Source organism: Amblyomma americanum, chromosome 4 (assembly GCF_052857255.1).
Source record: "Amblyomma americanum isolate KBUSLIRL-KWMA chromosome 4, ASM5285725v1, whole genome shotgun sequence".
NCBI lineage: Eukaryota > Metazoa > Arthropoda > Arachnida > Ixodida > Ixodidae > Amblyomma > Amblyomma americanum.
Window position 1 is genome coordinate 82,135,768 of NC_135500.1, and position 24,673 is coordinate 82,160,440.

The 24,673-nt window shown below is 47.3% G+C and overlaps 1 protein-coding gene across 7 annotated transcripts in view; it reads right to left on the minus strand.

The window, feature by feature from the left end:
- The window catches only part of LOC144128082 (uncharacterized), a 180,823-nt gene that overhangs the window by 71,167 nt on the left and 84,983 nt on the right, over positions 1-24,673 (minus strand). For all 7 annotated transcript variants that reach the window (XM_077661152.1, XM_077661150.1, XM_077661149.1 and 4 more), the window contains 2 exons: positions 23,913-24,119; positions 11,377-11,538 (listed from right to left, as the gene is read on the minus strand). In XM_077661152.1, the coding sequence (XP_077517278.1) occupies positions 11,377-11,538; positions 23,913-24,119 (369 nt within the window). The remainder of the gene's footprint in view (positions 1-11,376; positions 11,539-23,912; positions 24,120-24,673) is intronic.

Consider the following 24,673-nt stretch of genomic DNA (forward strand, 5'->3'; position numbering starts at 1 on the left):
CAACTGAGCCACCGCGGTGGCAAGTGCAGAAAGTAAATAAATATGCCCGCTAGTTTTCTTAGTAAATGGAAGTGTACCTGGCACGGTGCCCAGCTCTCCCAGGGAAAAAATTATTGAAAAAGATGCCATCAGTCTCGTTTTCCCCCTGCTGAACAAGCCTGCCTGTCTGGCAGGGACATAACCTGAGAACCAAACACAGCTTGCTCAAAACACATCTTGAATCAACCACAGAGGCAGCCAGGTTATAAAAATCGTGTGTTTTGCCAGGTTCCTGCAGAGTACAGTGATTGTTCCTTTAATGTTTTTAACCAGCTGCCAAAACCTTTATCAAGAATGTTCCAAGCACAATTGGCTCTGGACAGCTGCATCATTTACTGTGCTGCTGCCGAGGCACCCAGTCAAACTTTATATTAAATAATACTATTTGTGAGTTTACGGATTGGCATGCAAAAAAGGAGGTGGCTAATTTTACAACCGTATCTTGAACTAGAACATGAAAGGGGCGCCACTAGTGCACACTATACTCAGTTTCATACATAGCAGTCAACACTGCCAAAGCTAGCACAGCTGGTTGCGCAAACTATGTCTGCGCCCGAAAAGTAGTCTGCCACACTACCAAACTGAATAATAATAATAATTGAACAAAAGCGTATTTCGTTTCGTAAAATATCAAGTGCCGGTACTGGCACCTCCTGCAGTTCATTTCACCACTTGCCACATTTTTGCTAATGTTAATGGACACTAAAGGGAGATATTAACTAATGCCAGACCTATAGATTACCCTTTAGGAACACTGACAGCAATTTTTTCTCTCTCATTTACACACACACACACACACACACACGCACACACACACAAACAAATTAGCATCTTTATGATGCATATCTTTCCAAGCTCTCAGCAAATCTGCGGAAATGAATGAAATGGCCCCTTGTTATATTTGTCATTTGTCAACAGATGGCATCACCATACTTTTCACCACACATGTCGCCTCTAGACGTGGCAGCCCCACAGTCCGGAAAGAGCGCAAATTACCGAGTTTGTAACTGGCTTGCACTTCTGAAGCTGTGGCGCAAAATGGCTTCCTAACGCATGGCTGGGCACAATTTCATTCACGTATCTCTTCAGTAGTTGCCACCCTGCCTTCCTCCTAACCTGACGGTAACTGTCTTGATATAATGTTATGTGTGGAAAGCTTAGAACAAACTGCAGCTGGTGAAGAATTTCCTCGATCAGCACAGTAAGGGAAATTCTCGCATAACTAGCTTTGAGATTTTGTGCCTTATTCATGACCTGTTCTTTGCAAAAATGATTGATTTGCTGTTCTGGGACACTAACTCTTGGTATAGCTAGGTGAAGTATTCCCTTTTGAACCCTTTCAAGAGGGAGGCATATTCTTCAGTAGCGTGTCTGCAAGTACGTTCCATTAGTGTTAAATCCATTTTATCTTTAAGACACTACAAAATGGAGCACATTCAATTTCACTAGACTATACCAAAATGCTTACTGTAGCTTGCCTGACTATAACACAGCATCACTAACAACGCATGACTAACGTATCATACATAGCAGGCAACACTGCGAAGGCTGCAGATGTAATCCGTCCGCGAAGCAACATTACTCCGCATCATATCATTTGTTCTTCTCGAGTCCTCAGTAAATGTTTGGACGGAAACAAAGAGTGATCAAAAACGAAGTGCCGGCACTGAAAATCATGGTCAAAACTGCGAAGCCCTTAGTGTTCGAGCCCTCTGGCTATAATTTTCAGTGTTTGTGGACTACTTTTAAGGCGCGGATGGAGTAAGAGCGATTCGCCCTACAAGCCATGTATCATCCCGTCGCATGTCATTCTTGTTTCTAGAAGTCACTATGAGTTGCAGGACAAAAACATGGCAAGGGTAAAACGAACTGCAGGAGGTTGCCATTGACAGTACTTGAGATTTGTCGCAACGAAATATGTCAGTTGCCACTGTGGTTATATGGCAAACTACCTTTTGATCGCGGACATTGTCTGCATGAACAGACACATTAGCTTTGGCAGCGTTGCCTGCTATGTATGAAACTGATTATAGTACGCTAAAAATCACCGAGTCGCATCCAATTCATTCACAGTTTAATTTGACGTATTTATGCCTATGTATAACAAAATGAATAAAATGTGAATTTGAAATTTGATAAAAGATCCGCATTGTAAAATTACTGTCCATCCCAATAAAACTGCCTCATGCCAGAGCTGCCTGTGCACAAGAAATCCCGAGAAGTGCCAACAGTATAAATAAAGGAACAATAAACTACATTTCTGAAACAAATCATGAGGCGCTAGAGCTCAGGAAGTTACATTAAGCCTTACGAAACAAAATGGTTTGGGACACACTTTTTAAACTCATAACTTGTTATGTATGAATGTCTCTTGCATCGGTTTATTCCATATCATCTTTCACTTCCAACTATTTACTCTTTCCCGCCACTTTGCAAACAAGAGTGGTGCCCCACACCGCTAGCAGGGTTCCTTCGAAATAAAAATTTCAGTTATAAGTTTATGCTTCACTGTATAAGTACCGTGTTCGCATTTTCAGTTTTTTTTCTCAGCAGCATAACTTAAAAGTAAGGACTTTGCTCAACTTGTGATGACAGTGGTACAAGCCAAAAAGCTGCAATAGTGGGCCATGCAATGCGTTAGTGGTAGTTGCAGAAGGCGGCCATGCCACATTGCTATACCATCCCCACCTCTCTGTACTTGCTACCATGTTGCTTACTATTCTTATTACAACAATTGCTCCATGGATTCCGTTCTGTGCAACTGTGTTGTCGGCGCCAGTATCGGCGTGTCTGCATATGCCGCACTGCCACACCTCATGAGCCCTTCCTCACATCACACAACCTGCAAAGCTGTTCCATTAAACTGCATGATCGACCGGAGCCGCAACATCACATACGAACCATAAATAGAAGTTGGAGTGTTCAGCTCAAACTGAAAATAACTGATAAAAGTATGCCGATTTCAGTTCTAAAAATTCGGTTTTAGCCAAAAAAGAACAGTATTCCTGGTGCACAAAGTGTAGCTAGCTGGCTGCTGAATGCGACTTACACTCACTCAAAGTTATAAATAATTAAGTACGGAAGCCACGTGGCATGATGGGACGATGGTATTGTTGGAAAAGCAGTGCATTTTGCAATCTGATTAACTGCTCTGCTAGCTTACATGCCTCTCTCCAGAGTGGGTGCATCACCTGCTCACTGCCTTCTGGCTAGGCAATCTTTGTTCATTATCATTACCTGCTTAGAGCAGTTAGTCGATTAAGTAGGTTAATCAACTGCATGTCGGCACGAAACCGCGTAAGAGCTTCATGAACAGCTATGTTCTGGCTACTGCGATGATTCTGAGTGGCAATTTCATCCATACGCAGACCATATGATGGCCCGCCCTCGGGCTCACTGCAGCACTAGTGAGTGAGAAATATGGCCACTGCAGTGCAACAACCCTACAATAACATAACCTAGTTCTTAGAAGTAAACTTCCCCTTGCAATTTTGCATGCTGGCTATCTCATTTAACTTGAGACACTCTTTTCATGGCGCCAGCCATTTCTTCAACAAACACTACCATTTGAATGTTATTACTGGTAAATAAATTGTTCACGATGACAAAAACACCAAGAGAGACTTTAAGTGACTTTTTACCACACAGAATCGCTACAGTAAATCACCGAAAAAAGTCAGTATTTCATTGGTCGAAAATTAAATTACATTTGCAAAAAAAAAAAAAAAAAACGAATCTTGTGTTCTGAAATTAAAACTGAAAAAAAAAAAAAGGTTTGCCGAATTAAAAAAAAATAGAAAGCGAAAAGTTCAACCTCTAACCACAGAACACCAATAAACAAACCAACCCTATGCCCCTAACCTCCTAGCCACCCACACGTACACCATCATCATCAGCCTGCCCAAGTCCACTGCAGGGCAAAGGCCTATCCCATGTCTCTTCAATTAACCCTGTCACACAGAGAGGCCGCAGCAAAGGTGCGTCAACGTCGTTCGCGTCGCCGAAGGTCTTCAAAGAAGGCAACTACCTTTGATGGGAAGGCCTCAAGCCCCACTGCAGGGTGTCCACCTTCTCTCGCAACCGCACTAAATCAAGGGAGCCCGGAGTCTGTTAACGGCAGCCCTCCTGTTTCTGATATTATTTGGCCACCATTACCGAAGCCTTGCACGTCTACTGGGCCAGAGACGATGCCGACAACGCAGTGTCCAATGCCTACGACGGCTCCACACAAAAGCCACAACCTGGACCGTGGCCAAGATGTACAAGTAATTCAAATGCTGACGTCCTTCATGAATCTCATGCGTGCTGCGCATTCCAGCATGCGCACGCCAGCAGCACACAATGCATTGCAAGTACTGGATGCGCTACATCCAGTTCTTGTGGCTCAGCTGAACTGCAGCCCCTTTGGGCTGCAATTGAGTTCAGCAGCCCATAAAATCCACATGATTGACTGGGATTGCTGACGGCCTTTTGCGAGAGAGAGACCCGCTGTGTTGTGCTCTGGACCACCTGGATCATTGTCCATCAACAGAGGATAAGATCCTAGGACTGTGGCTGCAGCAGTCGACTGCTCTCAAGGCCTGCTACACCAATCGTGAGAGCGACTGGCTTGAATAACAAACTTAGACTACGCTCCTCACCGCTTCTCTCTTTCTCTTTTCAATCCCATCATCCCTCCCCCTCAATGCTGGGTAGCCAGCCGGAACACCCTTCTGGTTAACATCCCTGCCTTCCTTCTTCCTCTTTATCTCTCTCTCAGAACAGTGCTTCCAAGTCTGATCGTGGTGCCTTCGATATGTCTGAGTCAATTTTCAATCCATCAGCTTGCACCTTGCTACATGCTTGCATTTAACCTTTTCTAAAGAGAGAATTGCCATTTAAATTGAAGTGCTCTTTCTGCAGCTAACGAAATGGCACTTGCCAAGAAGAAAAACAAATTAGTAGACAATGCCCACTGAATAGCTCTGAACCCAGTTTTCTCTCTCAATGATAACAGTTTGTGCTGACGTACCAAATTCAGTTGTTCCAGCTAGCCCGCCTATCACTGATGTCATCCAAGAAACATGCAATGTACACAAATACCCCACTGCTCATTAAAGTATATTTAGTATACACTAATCAAAGCACTTAAAACTTTTTACCAGAACACTTGTGACATGAAAGTGACCTGGAACATATCAGAAAGATATATTTGATATATCAGAAAGCTCTAGCCCTGCGATCATGAAAGCACAACCACCATTTCACTTTTGGTACCTGCAGGGTAGCAACAAGGGCTCCGGGCAACAAGGTACGCCCAAAGTTGGCCACGCTGTTAAGGACTTGCTCTCGCAAAAGCTCAAAATCTTGCAACAGAGAGCTTACCTCCTCGGCTGTGGTCGCTTCTCTGGAGAGGAGGAAATGTGTTGGCCACAGAACTAGTTCAGCAAAGGTGTCAAGCTGCAAGTTTGCCTTCGCATACCCTCTGTGGAGTACTAGAGAAAGTTCTTCTTGGTCTTCTAAAGCCTCTGCTAAGACGGTGTTCACGAGTTCTGGAGAGCTAACTTCGCGGGGAAGTCCAATAGGTTGTTCGCCCAGAACCTGGTAACTCGCAAAGACAATTTTTTCAGGGAATGCTCTGTCTATGAAGAACGTCACCCACATGCTTCGTAAATGTCTGATAGGCCTGGCAAAAGGTAATTGCCAAATTAACAGCCGTGGTTACTCAAAAGTCATGCCCAATGATCTGGTGGCATGACCCTACTGAGTGTGCCCTCAGTGAGCAACCTTCGTCTTCCTCTTTGCCACTTCTTCCTCCACGGGCCACAGCTCACGACTGTCACCAGGTGTTCAATGATGACAACTCAAGCCCGAGTTTTAAGGCGCTTGTCCTTACTTGGTTGACAGTAAAGGATCTCAGCACGGTTCGGTGAAAAAAGAATCTTATATTTACACACAGCCTTCTAACCTTGTCACCCAGACTGTGTTACAATGATAGGTGTAAAGATGAAAATGGTTGCCTCGTTCCTGGTACTATGCTCTGTTTTCATCACCAAATATATACCGTATAAACGCGTGTAACGGCCGCACCCGTGTAAGAGCCGCACCCAAAAGAAATATTTGAAAAAAAAAAAAAGTCCGTGTAAGGGCTGCACCCAAACTTTCCAGGAAACACGCAAGAATAGCCTTCGAAATACATGCGCACAGGAGCTTCGAGGTGCCGCCCATGGATGGCGCCCGAGGCCGCGGGTCATCATCATCATCTTTTCTTCTGCCCCGAGCTTCTGCTACTGTACTTCCGCTATCCGTATCGGCATCGGCATCGCCAGGTCTAACTTTGTTCTGTTCTGGCTGTCAAGCACCTCAACAGCTACACGGCAGGCTTTAAACTGAAAGTAGTGGAGTTCGCTCTCGAACACGGCAAGCGTGCCGCGGGCAGAAAATTTGACGTGGACGAGAAGTGTGTCCGACGGTGGTGCAGACAAAGGGATGCGTTGAAGAATTCCAGCTCCAAAAAGCGCGCTTTCCGAGGCAAGCCATGCAAATTTCCTGAGCTAGAAGAGCTGCTATGCTATTCAATGGAAGTGCGGAACAACGGCTACGCGTTGACAACGGACATGCTGCGCGTGAGGGCACAAGCCTTGGCGCGTGCTAAAAGTGTACCGCAAGAGGACTTCAAGGCCAGTGCCGGCTGGGTACGAAGATTTCTGAAGAGGAAGGGCCTATCATTTCGGCGAAGGACCACGCTGTGCCAGCGGCTGCCCCCCGATTACACCGACGAGGTGCTCAGCTTTCAGAAGTATGTCGTCGGTCTGCATCGTGAGCACAACTATATATTTTTGCAGATAGCGAACGCCGACCAGACCCTCGTGAGGCTCGACTGTCCCGAGAGCTGCACAGTTGAACTGAAAGGAGAGAAGAGTGTTTTCGTGCGGACAACCGGCGCGGAGCGCCAACGGTGTACCGTTATGCTGTGCGTCACCGCGGACGGGCGGAAGCTGCCCCCGTATGTCATCCTGAAAAGAAAAACGATTCCTAAAGGCGTTTTCCCCAAGGGAATTGTAGTTCGCGCCCAAGAAAAGGGCTGGATGGACGATGAGCTTGTGCTCGACTGGGTAAAAAGCGTTTGGGAGAAGCGCCCAGGCGCCATGCTGGCCCGACGATCGCTCCTAGTCTTGGACAGCTCCCGCGGTCACTTGATGGGTAGGGTTAAGGAACGCCTGCGCGGTATCCGCACAGACATGGCCGTGATACCGGGCGGCCTCACCGGCATGCTGCAACCCCTGGATGTAAGCGTCAATCGGCCTTTTAAGGTTGAATTTCGAAGGCAGTATTCGGAATGGATGGCCAATGGCAATCACGACGAGACGCTGACAGGGCGGCTTAAGAGGGCACCGCTCGCGACTGTGCTTGGATAGATTTTGTCCGCGTGGAATTCCGTGCCGACCGACATTGTAACCCGGAGTTTCAAAGTGACCGGAATTTCAAACAGTTTAGACGGGACCGAAGACAACTTTCTGTGGGCTGAACATTTACCTGAACACAGCACCAGCTCGGAGTCTGAAGACTCCGTGAGTGATGCCTGAACGGTAAATAAATGCCGCGCATTCCAGATTGGTTTGCTTTCACTTGAAAAAAAAAAAAATTTTTTTCGAAAATCGCGTGTATGGGCCGCACCCCGAAATTTGCCCCCCGAATCTGGGAAAAAAAGTGCGGCCCTTACACGCGTTTATACGGTATTCCATTAACACACAACTGCTCATATAACTTCTGATGCCCCAAGTACCAATATACATTGCTAAGACTGCTTGACATACACGACAGTAACCGTAATAGCATCTGGCTAATGACACAATGCTTCTGAGCCAAGCATCATCACCATACGATAGCAATGCCTGTTTGACATGACGCAGGTTACGATGTCTCCATCTATACTTGCCCTGCTTTGCTCAACGAGGTTTCTAAAGCATTCCAGTCAACTCAATGGGCTCATGCCTTGTGTTACTCCAGCCACAGAGGGTGACTGAAGAGAGAGACTTCAAACTACATGAATCGTGAATCTTTCAATTGAGCTGATCCTCTGTATTCACCTATGACTAAGCTGAGGTCAGTGCCAAAACTTTCAGACATAAAAGATATGGCTGGTGAGAAGACTAACAAATTACACTAAGTGCCAGACATCACTTTGCAATGTTTAAGCAGGCCCTGTTGGTTGCACCGATGCTTAAACACCAGGATGGAAAGGTTTCATTCTTTTGCAAGAATTGACAATGTGGTAAGTTGGTGTCTCGTTCTCGGCAGTTGAGAGTGTTACCAGCACTTTCATTTCACATTCCTACACAGCTGTAAAGGGCAACTTTGTTACTCAATCCTGACATGGAAGACAAGCGAGCTCAAAGAATGCACTGTTGATAGCGTGCGCCACTGACTGCTGATGTGGTGTTTTTTGTTTAGTCTGTGTTCGTCCTGTATGCAACAGGAGCAGTAAATGTAGCTTGAATTTATGCATCATCCTACATTAAGCTTTCATAGTCAATTTCCATTAATTCAGAATTTCCACTAGGTTAAACGTACATTTCTATGAAATACCAAATCTGTTCAACTAGTGAACGCACCCTTTACTTTGCTTGTCAGAGTATAAATATGTGCAAAAATATTACCTCACATACTGAAAGCACCCTTTCGTCTCGGAGTTAAATCCGGACTGCAAGCTGGCAGCTACAACTGACAGTTCCTGCTACCACGCTAATGAGTTTACTCATTCACATGAAACTGTTTGTTTGCTAATGCAAATTACCCAATTAAATTTGCTGATCCAGTGCTTCTTGCTTCCCTGCTTACACTAAGCTAGCCTTCAAAACCATCTTCCCTGTATCAAGCTGCAATGCCAACACTTGTAGTTTCAGGCAACGCATGCGGTTACTTTGCAAGAAATGAAATGCTGCAGTACAGAACTGTAAGGCAGGCCTCCTTTTAAGTGCTTAATTGCAAAACTAAGCAGTCAATGCAATAAAAAATACAGCGCTCCAAACTGCAGATCCATCGGCGAATTCCTTCAAAGCTCATCATGCAGATGGCAATGCGCATGTGTGCATGGCATGGTGACACCCTGCTAAGCAAATTGAAGCCTTCAACAGCCCAATGATGCTTGACCACCAACATGCTCAGTGGATCCTAACGTACTGCCAGCATACTGGCACCAACATAAAGCAGTCCCTGCACCACATGAGCCGCCGGATAGACCACCAGGAAGGAGCATGTGTGGCATTCCTCGTTGTTTCTTCTCCTTTCCCAACAGCTCCTCTGGATGAACTCTGTTGCTGCGGCAGGGACTGTTTCGGGCATTTACCAGTGAGCCCACTGCAGAATGTTTTGCCCACATGGGGGCTAATAGGTATATTCAGAGTCAAGTGAGGTTCAGCGCTGTGTTTTGTCCCTTCCCTGTTTGGCTTTGAGCCGTTGCGCTGGTTTACAGGAACTAATTAATGACGTTTTAATAGCCATTGTGTTATTTTATTTTAGCTGTCAGCTACGTGTCAATTAATGAACCATAAGCTGCTGCGGTGGCTCAGTGGTTATGGCGCTCAGCTGCTGACCCGAAAGACGTGGGTTCGATCCTGGCTGCGGTGGTCACATTTTGTTGGAGGCAGAATGCTAGAGTCCCATGTACTGTGCGGCGTCAGTGCACGTTAAAGGAACCCAGGTGGTCAAAATTACCCGGAGCCCACCCCTACGGCATCCCTCATAGCCCGAGTTGCTCCGGGACGTTAAACCCCACAGGCCATTTCCCCAAATGTAATGCAACCACGATTGTTAGCGCAAAGATAAACTTTGCGGGTGGAAAACGAGTTCGAACCCTGGATCAGGACAAATTTTTCTTCAATACAAAGTTTCACAGGAAGCTGCTTAGCTTTCTTTGGTGGCAGTATGGCTGTGCTTGGGTGGATGTCAACGAGTTTTTTTACTTCCTTATTATAGAAAAGTGTGCACACAGCATTTGTCACAAGTGATCGTACATCAATGCTGCTGCTGTGAATAACCCTTGTTTGTGCTAGGCCCCAAGATGGCAGGTACTTTACTCTAACTTTTGATACTAGCAGCAACTAAAGGGGTACAGACAAAAAATTTCAATGCAAACAAATTGATATGGTTTGTTTCACGGACGTAAGAAGATGCCTTCAAACAAGTTTCAGTCACAGGCGTTGAGTGGAACATAATTTAACATGATTCTGAATGTTGTCCGAAGAGCCACTCAGCATTTACACCTGCGTTGAGAGGAGTCAAGGTGCACTTGCTTCAATTATTGTGAAGTTACCGAACCCAGTGGTTGACTGCAGGAACAACCAGTGCTTGTCAGCCATGCCCACATCATCATAATTGTGGTAGTCCATGTTGGCCGATCAACTGTGATGTCAAGGTGCACTTGAGCGCTGGCGCCGACTGACAATGAAATGGCCGGTCTGAAATTGATTTTAATTCACTGTTAACAGTGCACACTGGTGTTTTGAGCTCCGCTTTTCATGGCTACTAGGTGCATAGGACTCTTTTCAGGACAAAAATATCGACGCCCAGAAACTTTGTGTCTGTATCCCTTTATTGATACTACACCTCACCGTGCAGGTACATTAAGTTGCCCAGTTCTCTACTTTGATGACTGCATGCTTATCTCAAGCTATCAGCAAAAATGATGCAGCTTATTACTTAAAAATATGTTTTTATTGCAAAAACATTGCATGTTGATCACTTGAACACAACACGTAAAGCAAGGAAGCTCTGCTAGCGACATGCATGAACAGAAAAACAATTAAGAACGAAAAGATGTCTTAAAATGACTTCTGGTGATGGAAGGATAGTGTGTGCCACGGCATACAAAACATCATGTGCAAATAAAAACCTTGTGCACCAAGGCACAGCATAAAAAGGAACTATAAAAGCAATAGCAGGACAAGCAGTACACAAGTGGTTCCCATCTGGTCCGTACTTGCAAACATAAATACGTACATGACTCGATCGAGCTCGTCACATTGGAAAGTTATAGCAGTCGAGAATCCTGTCTTTGTAAACAGAGCACGGTACACTCTAAATACAAATATGCCCGTAAGGGAGTAAAAATGGAGTCAGCTGTCTTTTAGCACACTATAAAAGGGAGTGCACGAAGGGACAGCTTACTCCCTTGAAAGCTTGTCGACAACTGTGCCGCTGCAACTCTCCACTCTCAATTCTGTGCCTCGTAGGCTCCCCCAAAAAGCTCCCACCCTTCTAGCAGCATTTAAAACGACTTTCCCCAACGCGTAATAAACAAAATGGGCGAGGAGGTGCCACTTAGCTACGAGCAAGTGTTGTCTCCCGGCAACCCACCCCGTCTGGGTAGTCCAAGTTGATCTTGTAGCAGGGCTTCCGCTTGGGCTCCCTAGGGCAGTCCGCACCTGAACCACTCCGCTGGACTTTGTTCCGCTTGGCACTGGCACCGCTGGCGGGGGTCTTCGGTCCTTTCTGTCCGTCCCCTGGCTCATCTGCAGGCTGCACAAACAGCACACAGGTGTGTGAGGCACTGCCTGCGTCACTTTTGCATAAAGAGCAGAGTTGCTCACAATCATCACAGCAAAACTCTGTGGCAGGCTGGCAAGTCCTTCTAGGTAACCATACCTGACAACTGATCTACGCATATATGTGCACACTATTACAGTGGCTGCCCATACTCTGGCACGCGAGCCGCTTTACATCATCGGTAAGAAAAGTAAAGTTTTATGGTAGGGAAGCTTAACACTCCTGTCTGGAAATGACAAGTGCTACAACAAGCACAATCTACCATGCTTACCATCTATACAGAGCATATCATTACATCCACGCCAAGTTTCAACAAATTGGAGTCTGGGTAAGCTCAGCAGAGCCGCAAGTATTACTGTATTTACTCGCATAATGAATGCACTTGCACAATGAACCACCTGCTACTTTGGCGGTCAAAAAATGCTCTTTTTTTTTGCCTTTGCATAATGAGCGCATTCCTCCTTTTTGGCATGCACCCTGCTGATAAGCTAGTGAATGCCAGGAGGAGAAAAAAAATTAGAAATAAAAAGCTCCCGTTTTCACAATGCCGAAAAAGTAAGCAATAATATTGACGCGTCTACAACAATAGCCGCTCGGCGGCTGTTCGGCACGCAGCTTGTGCGCCACTCAGCTTGTGCACTTCTGCAGAAGAAACTGACGTTCCACTCTGGCCGTCTTGGTGTGCTGTCGCATCTTCTCAGAGCTTCTCGGTGTTGGCGTTTCTCTGCTGTCTACATGCGAGCTACCAGCACCAACTGCTACGTGACAATATAAACCCCATCTATTGAATGTGTGAGGATTAGCGCTGTCTCGAGGGCAGCCTGTGCTGCTTCCTTTCGGCTCCTGCGAAACCCCGTCCGCTAACGAAGGCCTGGTACAGCTCTGGAAGCCGCCTCACCCCCGCTGGGCCCTCCGGTCGCGCGGGGATCCTGGCTGCGCTGTGCGGTGTCGTGCTACCTTCTCCTCTGATTGGGCCGCGGAGGCTCGGGGGGAGTTGGAGACAGGCGTGCGACGAGGGCGGAACACGGGCCGGACACAAGCGGCAAGGTACGTGAGCGACCGTTATTCGCTGTCCCCGAGGCCTTTGCCGGCAGTCATTTGCGTGCCTTGTCGTACAGGCCCCTAACATCACACGCTGAGAGAGCCTCGCGCACCGCCCTTGCGGAACCTACAAGCACCAGGCGAAGCCCGCCGAGTAACCGCCGCCGCTGACCTGAGGCAGCTGCGGCTCGCACCAGAGTTTTTCCGCCGCACCGGTCTGCGCGCGCATCTGCTGCGGCCTGCTGTCGGGTGGCGGTGGACGCCAGGTGCGCAGTAGCTGAAGGAGTACCATACACTGCTTGTGTTTGTATTGTAGTTGTCTGCACAATAAATATGTGTACTGTGAACGTGCTAGTTCTCTAGGATTGAGAGGGCACGAGCGCGGCAAGAGCAGACCGGACACCTTTCGGCTCGGTGCTCGAATCACGCAGTGGGTCTCTCTCTTCGCATGCCCCCGCGACATGTAAGGAAGCCCACTCTTTGGCTATGTACCGGCCCCGTGCGTGGAGGCATTTAAAGAAGAGCCCACAAATGTTAAGCCTACTATGCTTCACTCTATGGCATGAACTGTCAATGAGAATGTTCTGTGAAGAATCGGAGAACCCACAGAAATCACATCTGTTCGCGAAGCGTTTCCTTATTCAATCTGCCATACTAAGGATTGTAACAAGTTAGTATGGCTGCGCTCTGTGCTGAATTCACATCTGTTCGCGAAGCGTTTCCTTATTCAATCTGCCATACTAAGGATTGTAACAAGTTAGTATGGCTGCGCTCTGTGCTGAATGCCAGGAGTTGTGCCATGGCCGCTGGATCTCCTACAAGAAATTGAGCTGCCGTGGTTGTGTTAGAGGAAATCCTAGTTTTAATTCTACAATTACGGGCCGCTATGAAAGTTGTTTAAGTGAGTTTAAGATAACATTTGCTGACTATGTTCTCAAACATAGAAACCATGCTTAGGATGTGTGTTTTATTTCTTTTTAAAAGGTAAGTCACAACAGATGAAGTATTTATTCCACATTCTGCTTTCGGCCCCGTATGTACCACTTCCAAGTTTTTTTTGGAATATTTTACCCAAATTTTAAAAGAATTTTTGGGACAAAAAGTGCAATCACATGAGTAAATATGGTATGCGCCTTGTGCCAGTGCCCATTCCAACCATGATTCATAGAGCTCCACAGGTTAGAAAATGCTGACCTTTTGCAAAAATGGGCATCTGAAATTGGGGAGTCAGCCTGCACGGCAGAGCCAGATTTACTATGCACTTCATGCTGGTGTCCGTTCCCGCCATGACTCGTGCAGCTCCATGTGTAAAAAAAAAATCGCAGACAATTTAGCCTAGTTAGGCCAAATGTGAATTGGTGCGCAAGCACTTCGGTTTTTCACTTCAACTTCGTTTCGAGGCTCGGTTTTCAAGGCCAAGCAGGCTTCGGACAAAGATCGGCGAAATTGGGCTTGCACATGTGCGAAGAACATATCAAATGCACTGTCTGTTGTCTGCACATGGTAGGACCGCAGACGTAGAGGTGAGTGGACCGGCGACGGATGCCATGTGACCGGCTAGGCAAGCCAGCCATACCACGTAACAGCATTCCAACTTTTCAAATCGCTACTACTGGTTAATCATCCACTGTGTGCAGCTATTTTCAATTCCGCCCCTTATCAAAGGTGTAGTGCTTTTGGAGTGTGACTAGTTCAGGCCAGCAGGTCACGATCGACTGACCTGATGAAGATGACTGTACAGCGTATTTTGCATATTTACAGGGAGTGGGCAACTCATATGCGAGCATGCGAGACTACGTTAGAATGACAAACAGAAGTGAAGCAAACTCTAGCACGCATACTGTCCGGTTGCTTATATAGCGTCCGTGAATCATAGTTCCCTAGTTGGGGAATCTCTCTACTTGATCAGTGTCTAATCATCTGTGCACATGTGATGTCTTGGGGAGCCCCCACTGCTGGAGGCATTACTGGTGCACTCTTGCAGTCGTTTCTATGGGAAGGAGCAGCCCTTCCGGTAGCAATGTTTTCGCAGCCTCACAGCTCTTCCAGTGGTGATGGAGACCTTGCACTGGGGAAGGCAGGCCCAGCTTCAAGGTCAGCTTGAACAAAGTGTCACTGCTTCCAAAAAGGTCACTGCCTTCGGACCGCAGAAGTCCGTGGAAATAGAATGGATCCTCCACTGTCCTTAATCAGTTGTGGGGAATCAGCCCCCACAGTTTCCCCTTGTGGTTTGCTTTCCCGCGAGGCACCGTGTAGCAGCAGCCTCACCTCGAGAAGGGGCACATTCCCTTGTTAGTTACCTTAACTAACAAGAGAGGGCGCCAGCGTCACAGCGCGAGAGACGGCTTGGAGCTCGCACGCGGGAGAGGGCATGAGGCTCTTCAGCTTGGATCGTCGGCGCGAGCGGACGTTTCGCACGCGGCTCCGCTCTTCGCCAGCGGGGCGAGGAAGCGGCAGGAAGACTGGCTCCCGTATCTCGTACCCCTTGCCCTAGCGTGGGCGAACATTCGCTCGTAACGATGCTGGTGAGTCGGACGACCTTGATTCATTAACGTATTTTGTTGCTAGCTGGCGTTATTGTTGCTGTAGCAATAAATGCCTGTTTGTGTCAGCCAACGTGTTGTTCCTTTGTTACGTCAGAGCAAGGCCCGCCATGGTCGATGTGCGCTCAGTAGCGTACGCGACCACGGGGTGGGGTCAGGGCGATTTTTAACTGTGTCAGCCGCGCTTAAGTAGGGAGAACGTATATATCTCTCCCAATTCAAACCCACATCTGGCAGCTCAACGTGGGGCCTGCTCTTGGAACATCGGACGACTGTCTGTTCGGTTCGAGGAACGCTCTTTGTCCGGTCTTGACAAGTGCTAGGCCTAGAGTGAATTTTGATCGCTAGGACCTGTGGCATGCTTTCTTGAGTGCGAGGTGTATTGCGCTGCAGCATGTTTGAACTTTTTGACATGCTCAGCACATTTTTCGTCGTTTCCCTGGAGTTTCTTCACGAGAACCACTTGGTCTGCATCGAGGGAGCGTGAGGCCTAGCACCCACGGAGTTGCCAAGCCCGAAAAGAGTGAGTACGGAAGCCATGTGGGTGTTCAGAGTTTTCTGTGTATATTTTTCTCTGCTGTCTCTTTTTCGACTCTGGGAGTCGCGGCTCCAGGAGCCGTGTGGCCTGGGGCCACGGGTGTCACTATGAGCTTGTTGGTATTGCAGCTCGGCACCGGGCGCTCCGACACTGTCCAATACGGTGGGCACCGACCGTTCAGAAGCAGCTTTGTGCAGTGAGCGGGTTAGGACCACCCCCACAAAGCTGATGTCTCCTCGCGGCTGCGCACACGTAACCTTTGCCGGGTCTTTGCTTTGTTCACGGTCGTTGTCAGTGGTAGTCAGGCCTAATGCTTTTCGGAGCTGCCTGCACCACGTCGGAAGAGGCACGACCACCGGACCGTGGTGTTGGGAAGGGCGCACTTTGCTGCCCACTCGGTTTTTTTTAACCTCGGACGAACTGAGCAGTCTTGTTCAACTCAAGAAAGGGCTTTGTTCACTCGAACTTTGCGTTTGCACAGCCACCCGACACGTTTTGCTAGCGAGTTAGGCATTGTGCCACGCGGCCCTTGCGGATGCCGTTTCCCCTCCCGTGACCTACGTTAAAGGCATGCTGAGAGCGTCTCGGCAATTTTGCAGATTCGATGGAGCCACCCAGGCTTGCTGCCCGGTGCACATCGTCTCGCTGCCACCTGCAGCAATGGAGTGGCCTGTATCCTGTTTGCCGCATCCATCAGAATAAGCTGTGGCGAGACCAGTCAGCAGTCACCTTCAGCTGCTGTTGCCCTGGCGAGTACTGCAGTACCCTGGCCTGCAGTTTTCAACCGGCCTTCTCTTCGCGGGCCTGCAGACACGGAGTCCATGGGCCATGCAAGTCATTCCAGCGGAGACCTTCACGCCGCCTCCGGAACATCGCGGAAGCCTGCTTGGACTCTGTCGGCGTGACCTCTGCTGCAAGACCTGCCTCATGTGCATGGAGACCAGGAAACTCCTCCATAGCATGTACTTTCAGGCGCGAGGTTCTATTTAAGGTTGGGGGGATGTGGGGAATCAGACCCCGCAGTTTCCCCTTGTGGTTTGCTTTCCCGCGAGGCCCCGTGCAGCAGCAGCAGCCTTGCCTCGAGGAAGGGCACATTCCCTTGTTAGTTAGTTTAACTAACAAGAGAGGGCGCCAGCGTCACAGCGCGAGAGAGAGGATGAGGCTTTTCAGCTCGGATCTTCGGCGCGAGCGGATGTGCCGCTCATGGCTCCGCTCTTCGCCAGCATGGCGAGGAAGTGGCAGGGAGACTCGCTGCTGTATCTCGTCCCGTCAGGCCTCGGAGAATCCCTTGCCCTAACGCGGGCGAACATTCGCTCGTAACCTTGCTGGTGAGTCGGGCGACCTCGATTCCTTAGCATATCTTGTTGCTAGCTGGCGTTATTGTTGCTGTAGCAATAAATGCCTGTTTGTGTCAGCCAATGTTTAGTTCCTTTGTTCCGTCAGAGCAAGGCCCGCCGTGGTCGGCGAGTGCTCGGTAGCGTACACGATCACGGGGTGGGGTCGGGGCAGTTTTTAACTGTGTCAGCCGCGATAAAAGCGAGGAGAAACTATTTATCTCTCCCAATTCAACCTCACACAGTACAGAGAAGCAGGGGAGGCTCGGTTTCCAGATAGGTCGCCATCTTTGAACCACAGTGCTCTGTGGGAAAGGAATGACTCCTTCCTACTGCTACCACCATTCAGTCCAAAGAGTATGAGAGGCTTTGTTCCCTAAAGGCATGGATAGAACCAAATGGTCATGCACCTTTGTGTCAACCTCAATGAAACCTCTTGTCAAGCCGTTTCTCCTGCGAACAAAAAGAAAATGCTGCCGCTGCCAGGAGTAGGCACCATGCCGTTGCCTTTGGTTGACTCATCGTTGTTGACTCTTGAGCTGAGGACACAAGAGGTGCCATGTGGAATTCCTCCCTCCCTGATTTCAACACCCTGTAACGCGCCTACCCCTCGTCTCTCCATCCACTCGGGATGTTTTGCCCAGCTGGCACACAATGACACAATATTTGACCTTTCAGTCCGCTAGCATGCTCTTTGTCAGCAGTTATCTAATTTCAAAGCAGCCCATTTCATTCCTTTTTTGGGTCACCTGTACTCCCGGGTGTGGTGCCACCACGGCTGGGGGGACACTTTTCTTTCCGCGTTGTGGCAAGTGAGAGTTTTTACTGTGCTTCCATGTTAACTTTAACAGAGTAGTGTGGTCGCATTGGTTCAGTGTATCTGATATGCAGTCCCATGGCCTTAATACGTATTTTAACGGTAGCATGACTCTTGTTCGCAATAAGGGAGCATTCGCTGTAACTGCAGCCATTATAAGTGGACTTGGACATGACTGCATATAATGAAAGAATCAATATAAGAAAGGAGCTCTTATTCCAGATGGAAGCTCCCATTGAAGCCCATGCATTTGAAATCTTGTTTTCATGAAGCAATATTTTCCTACAAAGGGATACAGCAAACTCAAGGCACGCCCCACTTCAGTTTCGGCGTATACATCTACACTGAAATTCGGGTATGCGGCCTGCTACACTTCGACAAGTTTATCAAGGTCATTGGATTTTCGCAGTGCTGTTATCTGCAATCTTATTCCTCAAATGGAGCAGCAAACATGCACACTGAGCTCTGCCGAAGCGGTCAAATATAGGTTGAGTAGTGAAATATGCGAGCTTTGCCCACAAGCAGCCGTTTCTTATGCAGCCCACACGGACTTCATTCTGGAAGATTACAGTCATAAAAAACCAGGAGGCACTATTGAAAATTGTTAGCCCATTTTCTAGGCACTGAAGTTGAAAGCTCGATACAATGAACTTCATCGAACTGCTAAGAATTGTACGTTATATTAAAATATCATGATAATGAAAGATATAATAGCTAGTAAATGTACCGCACAAAGAAAATTCCACAACTTAAGAAAGGACACATGCATGGGCAAGGCAATTATTAATCAGGAGCGCAAGTAATGTACTGCTTGTTTATGTAAAGAAATTGGAGGTTTTCTTTAAGCAAGTATGGAACAAGCTCTCCAGGATGAACGCATTGATGTTTACTTTCTGATGGACAGCATCAGGCAAATTATTGCAATGTTTGACAAACATGCGAAGCTTGCCGATGGAGGCCGAAACGTTGGCACTGCACACATGTTCTCCCACTTGGTCTGTGCACGACAATTCATCGTCGTTGTGGTCCAAGTCATCCTCACTGCGGGTATCTTCTTTGTCATGAATGCCGGTGGCAATGTCATCTACAGTGAACTCCACTAATGCCAAAGCTGCACAGTCGCACTCCAAAAGTTACGCACAGGTCTAGTGGAAGCTTCTCGATGATTTCGTTCCACAGATGCCTAGCACTGCCGCCATCCATGTCTTCACAGCCTTCTGAGCAAAGAGGAACATCCACATCCTCACAGTCTTCCGAAGTGGCGCTTTAAGAAGGCCCGCTTTTCCCCAGCAGTTACGGATGGTGAATGCTTTTACATTCTAATGTTCTGTCAGCATTCCTACGGCTGACCGGACGATTCCCGCAGTTGGAACCCCCAGCCTAAGATTAATCAACAATCGCAGCATCAGGCGCTTTCGAAAGTCTGCTTTAACACTTTTGATAATCCCAAGACTCAAGGGTTGGAGCAATAAAGTGTTTTTGGGGGGCTGGAACTTCAGATGCAGATTCTACGACACATTCACAATGGGTGCAGAACAATTGTCCACAACAAAGACAATTTTCCAGCCATTCCTTATCTGGTCATTGAGCTTGATGAGGTATCATGAAAACAGCGCTTGCATCATGTGACCCCGCTTCTTCGCCCTGTATTGATAGGGTAGAGAGACCATGTTCTTCAGGGAGCGAGGACTTGTGTATTTCCCTATGAAAGGGGCTACAGCTTTTTTGTGCCCAGTGAATTAAAACAATCAAGACCGATGATACAAGAACACGAGATTTCTTACCACCCTTGCACTTCTTTGCTTCAAAGTTCATTTTGTCAGGCTGAAGTTGATAAAAACAGGCCATTTCATTGGCACTGAAAATGTCCTCCTCAGAGTAAGACTCGACGACCTCCTGAAAACTGTCATTGTACCAAGAGACTGCACTTTTTTTTTGTCAGCAGCTGCTTTATCACCAGACACCACGTACCAGGCAATTCCGCTACTCTGCCGAAAACAAAAAAGCCAGCCGCCTCTTGCTTCAAATCCGGTAGAGACCGAAGCGATGGTCCTGTGGTAGAGCATTCGCCTCGCATTCGGGAGGCGCTGCATTCCATCCCCAGTGCCGCTGGGCACCCGCCGGTTTTCTAATGGGTACAAGATTTCCTCCCGCCTGGTGCTCGTTGGAAAAAGGGTCTTGGACCAAACCGTTGAGTTGACGGGCCAGCGATTCGTTCCGCTGTCAAGCAACTCTAAATCAGCCCCGTGTGGTAGAAGCCCACTTGTGGCCCTTTTTAACCAAAGCGGTGACCTTGTTGTAGAGCATCCACCTTGCATTCAGGAGGTGCTCGGTTCGAATCTCAGTGGCAAATTCATGGGGTTTTTCCTGAAGCATCGGGCCAGATAATAGAATGTCATGAACCCTAGGCTCTTTGAACTACATGAGGACTGCTTCGTATATGGCCCCATGATTCCTCAGTCACAAACGTTTCCTTGTAGGGGCAAGCTGGAACTCTTGATGAATCTTTGCAATTTTTTCACGCTCTTTCGCAATGGCCACCTATGGTCAATGGCGCAGACCGCGCTCCTTGCATGCGTTGATCTGCTCTTTACTAGCATCCAGTTCTTGCAGAATGCCCGCCTTCTCCTTCAGCAAAAGCTGTCGTCACTTGTTCTTAACTTAAGCAGGCACCAGCAGAACTCACTAACAAGCACTCATCTCAACACCACGTGAAACTTGGTGGCACAGATGAACACATGTAACAGCGAGACCGCAAAGAAAAATGAGGCTGCGAAGCTGGTCAGGCCTCATCCGCGCCACCACTTCCTTAAGGGGGGACGCGGCCCTTGAAAACCGAAAAATCGCCCAAAAGTCGATTTTTGAGAAAGTGCATATTCTGGCAGTGTGTGTTATAAACTACCTTTTCTGTAAATATTAATGACTAATTCGTCATGAAAGTACTTCAAATTAAATATCTAACAAGTCGCGGCGGCCGCTGAGCTACGAGAAAGCGCCGAAAATACCCCAACTTCACGCGGATGTTGTTGCTCAGCCAGCGAACCAAGCGCCACCATCTTGGCCTTTTTTGCTCGTGAATTCTTGCTCTTCTTTCTGCCAATTTCGACGATAGCGGTGGAGGCATAGTGGGAGCGTGGCTCGCTTGTGATTGGGACCCTCAAAGTGCCTTTTGAGTTTCCCGCATTTGAAATGCGAGGCTGCGATTGGGCAAAGGGCGCGCTCCTCGAGAATGCGGGGGATCGCGCGGCTGCTATTAGCTGCTGCGCGCGCTGACGTGCCGGTCCCCTTCGGTGGCGGCCGGCACGTTGCCCGCCCCGACTCTTTTTTTTTTCTTGTTGTGATCGCCGTTGTCGCCGTCTTTACGATCTCTTGCCGTGCTGTCCCACCGGTTTCCCGCAGACTGTTGACTGTCGCGCAGTCAGTCACGATGTGTCCAACAAAGCTAAAGACGCTACACGCGTTCGGTGCGCGGAAGCGTTCTATGAAGTTTGTTCTTTCGGCAAAGTGTGCCGCCAACAAGGACTGTCGATGCTTCCAGCCGCGTAGCTTCTGCTACATTGCTATTAGACAGCGATTGCGTCGCCGCTTCCAGCGACATACCACCAGCTTTGTCGGTGCAAGAATGCGTTGCTTCGGGCGTGCCTTGTGTGCCGAACACATCAACCGCGGCGATTGCGGCCTCCAGCTCCTGTCTCGCATCTACCCCGAAGCGTGACAACGCATCGCCGCCGTTCACTTGGAAACGCATTTCCTGATGTGCGAGGAGATCGAGATTCTGGCTGCGTCTCGGGAACCACTTATCGGATTTCCATGGGGTTTTTTTATACCGTACCTGAATAAATTTCTGAGGGCAAGTCAAGCTCGTTTATTCAGATTATTGTGTCTGGAATTTGTCATAAGCAATTAATATTGGCTAATGAGGTCTAATCAATGACACTAAATTCAGCAAAAGGGCCGCCTTTGTCTTGCCCTGCGGTACCTATCTAGGAATAACCGTAATGAATTTCACAGTGACAGCGCTGTTTTCAAATTCTCCAGGCCTAGAGTAAGGTACCTATTGCGAACCATTTTGTTATGCTCCTGTGACTTTAGAAGCAGTGTGCACAGCTTCATGAAACTTAGTATTTCTTCAAATGTTTGTATTTTGAGCCTACCCTAAAAATTTCGTTCAGATAGCTCAAGAAACAAGAAAGCTGGTGTTCTCGCAACCTTTGAGGGCTGTTTTCTCAGAATGTACTTTTTGCCTGGCGCGACTGCTCATTCTGGCTGCTGCTAGGGAACCGCTTATCGGATTTCCAAGGGTTTTTTTTTTTTATTCCATACCTGAATAAATTTCTGAGGGCACGACAAGCCCACTTTTTCAAGTTATTGTTTCTGAAATTTGTCATAAGCAATTAAAATTTGCCTAATGAAGGTCTAATCAGTGACAATTAAATTCAGTGCTGTGCTAAACTTTTCCAGCAGGGAAATTTAGAAAAAGGGCTCTGTCTTGCCCTGGGGCACCTATCCATGAATGACCATGATGAATTTCACAGCGCCAACACTATTTTCAAATTCTCCAGGCCTGGAATAAGGGGCCTATGTGAACCACTTTGATATACTCCTGTAACTTGAGAACCAGTGCCCACAGCTCCATGAAACTTGGTAGTTCTTCAAATGGTTGTACTGTGAGCCTACCTTGAAAATTTCATTCAGATATCTCAAGAAACAAAGAAAGTTGGTGTTCAAGGGTAGCCTGAACACTGACCAAAACGTGTCATGAGATTATGGCGGAAAAGAAAAGATTGTGCCTCAAGTTGAAAGAATTTGGCACTTCAATATCAAAGAAACAAGGATTTATAATTTTTAATTTGGCATTGAAAATCGCATAAAAAGCCATCTTGCGGTGAAACCCACCATTATTACTGTAGCCCACCACTTCTTGGTAAAAGTTGCTGATTTGTTTTAAGTGCACACTTTTTTTTTTTCAGGAGTGTTTGTCATGTTTTATTATAGTTTACACTCTCTCCAGTGTGCCCTTCAATAAGAAGCAACGCTCCCTTCGCATCATCAATCATGCGCTTTTAGCTTTTGCAATTAGATGGAGTGGCAACAACAGCTGACTCGTCGATGAGGCGTAAATCAGTGTGCCGCAACAGCTTTGGGTGTGGAAACTGAAATGGATGCTTCTCTATATACTAAAAATCTTATTACTGTCTGGCCAGTGAGATTTATTTTGGTACAGCACTTTTTCCGACATGCAATCGCCCCCAAGCTCGCTGACCACCGTTTACAGTATCGGGATACATAAAAACAGGCGCATGAACAGATTTAAAATTCTCATTAAAAAATCTTCTACAGCGTTTCCAACAAAACCACTGTGGAATACAGCACATTACACAGCAAGTTTTCCATTGTGCTGAACAATATTGGGTCCTTAAAGTTCAGTTTTCTGCCCCTTTACTATAAAAAAACATGGTGGAAGCCAGAAGACTTGCTGTCCCATAGTTGACAGTCCTATACCCCGGTTCTGGTGCGAGACTGATGATGATGACGACCGCTATCAGCAGAGAGACATGCCATAAACAGAGCGCCTCAGTAGAGTTTTTGGTGCCATTAATCCAGCACAAGTTCATAATAATGAGGTGCCTTTACTATGGGTGAGCAAGTAAATTAAGCGTGTTATTCTGAAATGTTTGGCACAATTGAAGCTTTTAGCAGAGAAATATTTTGACACAAAATATAGGCATTCTGGCAGAAGATTATTGAAAAGTAGTATATCTGAAAAAATCATTAATGTGAGGTTCGCAGTACAGTTTCCAAGCGACTTTTTGGACTCGGTGGGACCCGAAAAATGATCCGAACAATCGAACAGTCCAAACAATCCATATACCTGGTCCATAAATGTTGGAGAATGGAAATGAGCGGCAGGCCAGTGTAGGTGTGTATCACTGACTCCAGTACCAGCTACAATTCCTACAAACTCCCCAAGTTTCAATACCTCCAAATACAATGCATTTTAACAGTTTATCCTTAACGACCACAGTTATCGATCAAGAAAAAAAATTTCATTTTCGATAATCGTGTGCCCCCACCTTGTCAGGCTCCTTGTCACTCTTGTTGGAGAATATGCTGACAAATGGCCCACAGTGCTGGATGTGCTTGTAATATGATGCGTGAAAGGCAAATGACGCCTCACACCCTGGCTCACGGCAAGTGAAGCGGGCCACCCCCAAACCAGCCTGCCGCAGGGCTGATCGCATTTCTTCCGGGCTCAAAGGCCGCTCATCATTCACCCTCGCCTGTGAAAAAACAAAAACAAAAAAAGAACATTGCACATTTAGCACTGCCATCAGGGATGCACATGCAAGACCTCTTTCTGTACCCAACAGTGTTCTTGCGCAGCTAAGTCTAGTGCAATGATTTGGTGGGGTCTTTACTGAAGATCCTAATGAAAAGCAACCCACAAGGCAAAAAAAAAAAGAGAAAAGCCAGATGAAAAACAGTACAAGAAAAAAGGAACACAAATGAGAGCTGATTGTCAGCCTGCTAGAAGCTGTCATGTGCAGCAACTGTAGAAGTGCAAGGCAAGCACAGACTCTCAGGTTTGGTCGGGCCCTACTCGAATGGTAACATTTGGTAAGGCCGCCATATTTTGAAAAGATATCTCATTAAAGTGTGGTACTAAACTGCACTCCATAGTAAGCAATATCGTGGTGCCCTTTGTTCATAAACACTATAAACCACAATTTTTTACAGGCTAGTTCAGCTTCCCGTCACTTTCGGTCATGTATATGTGTAGCCATTTTGAAAAATCCATTATCCTGAAAAGTTGAAGTCTGAGCAGGGAGCCACC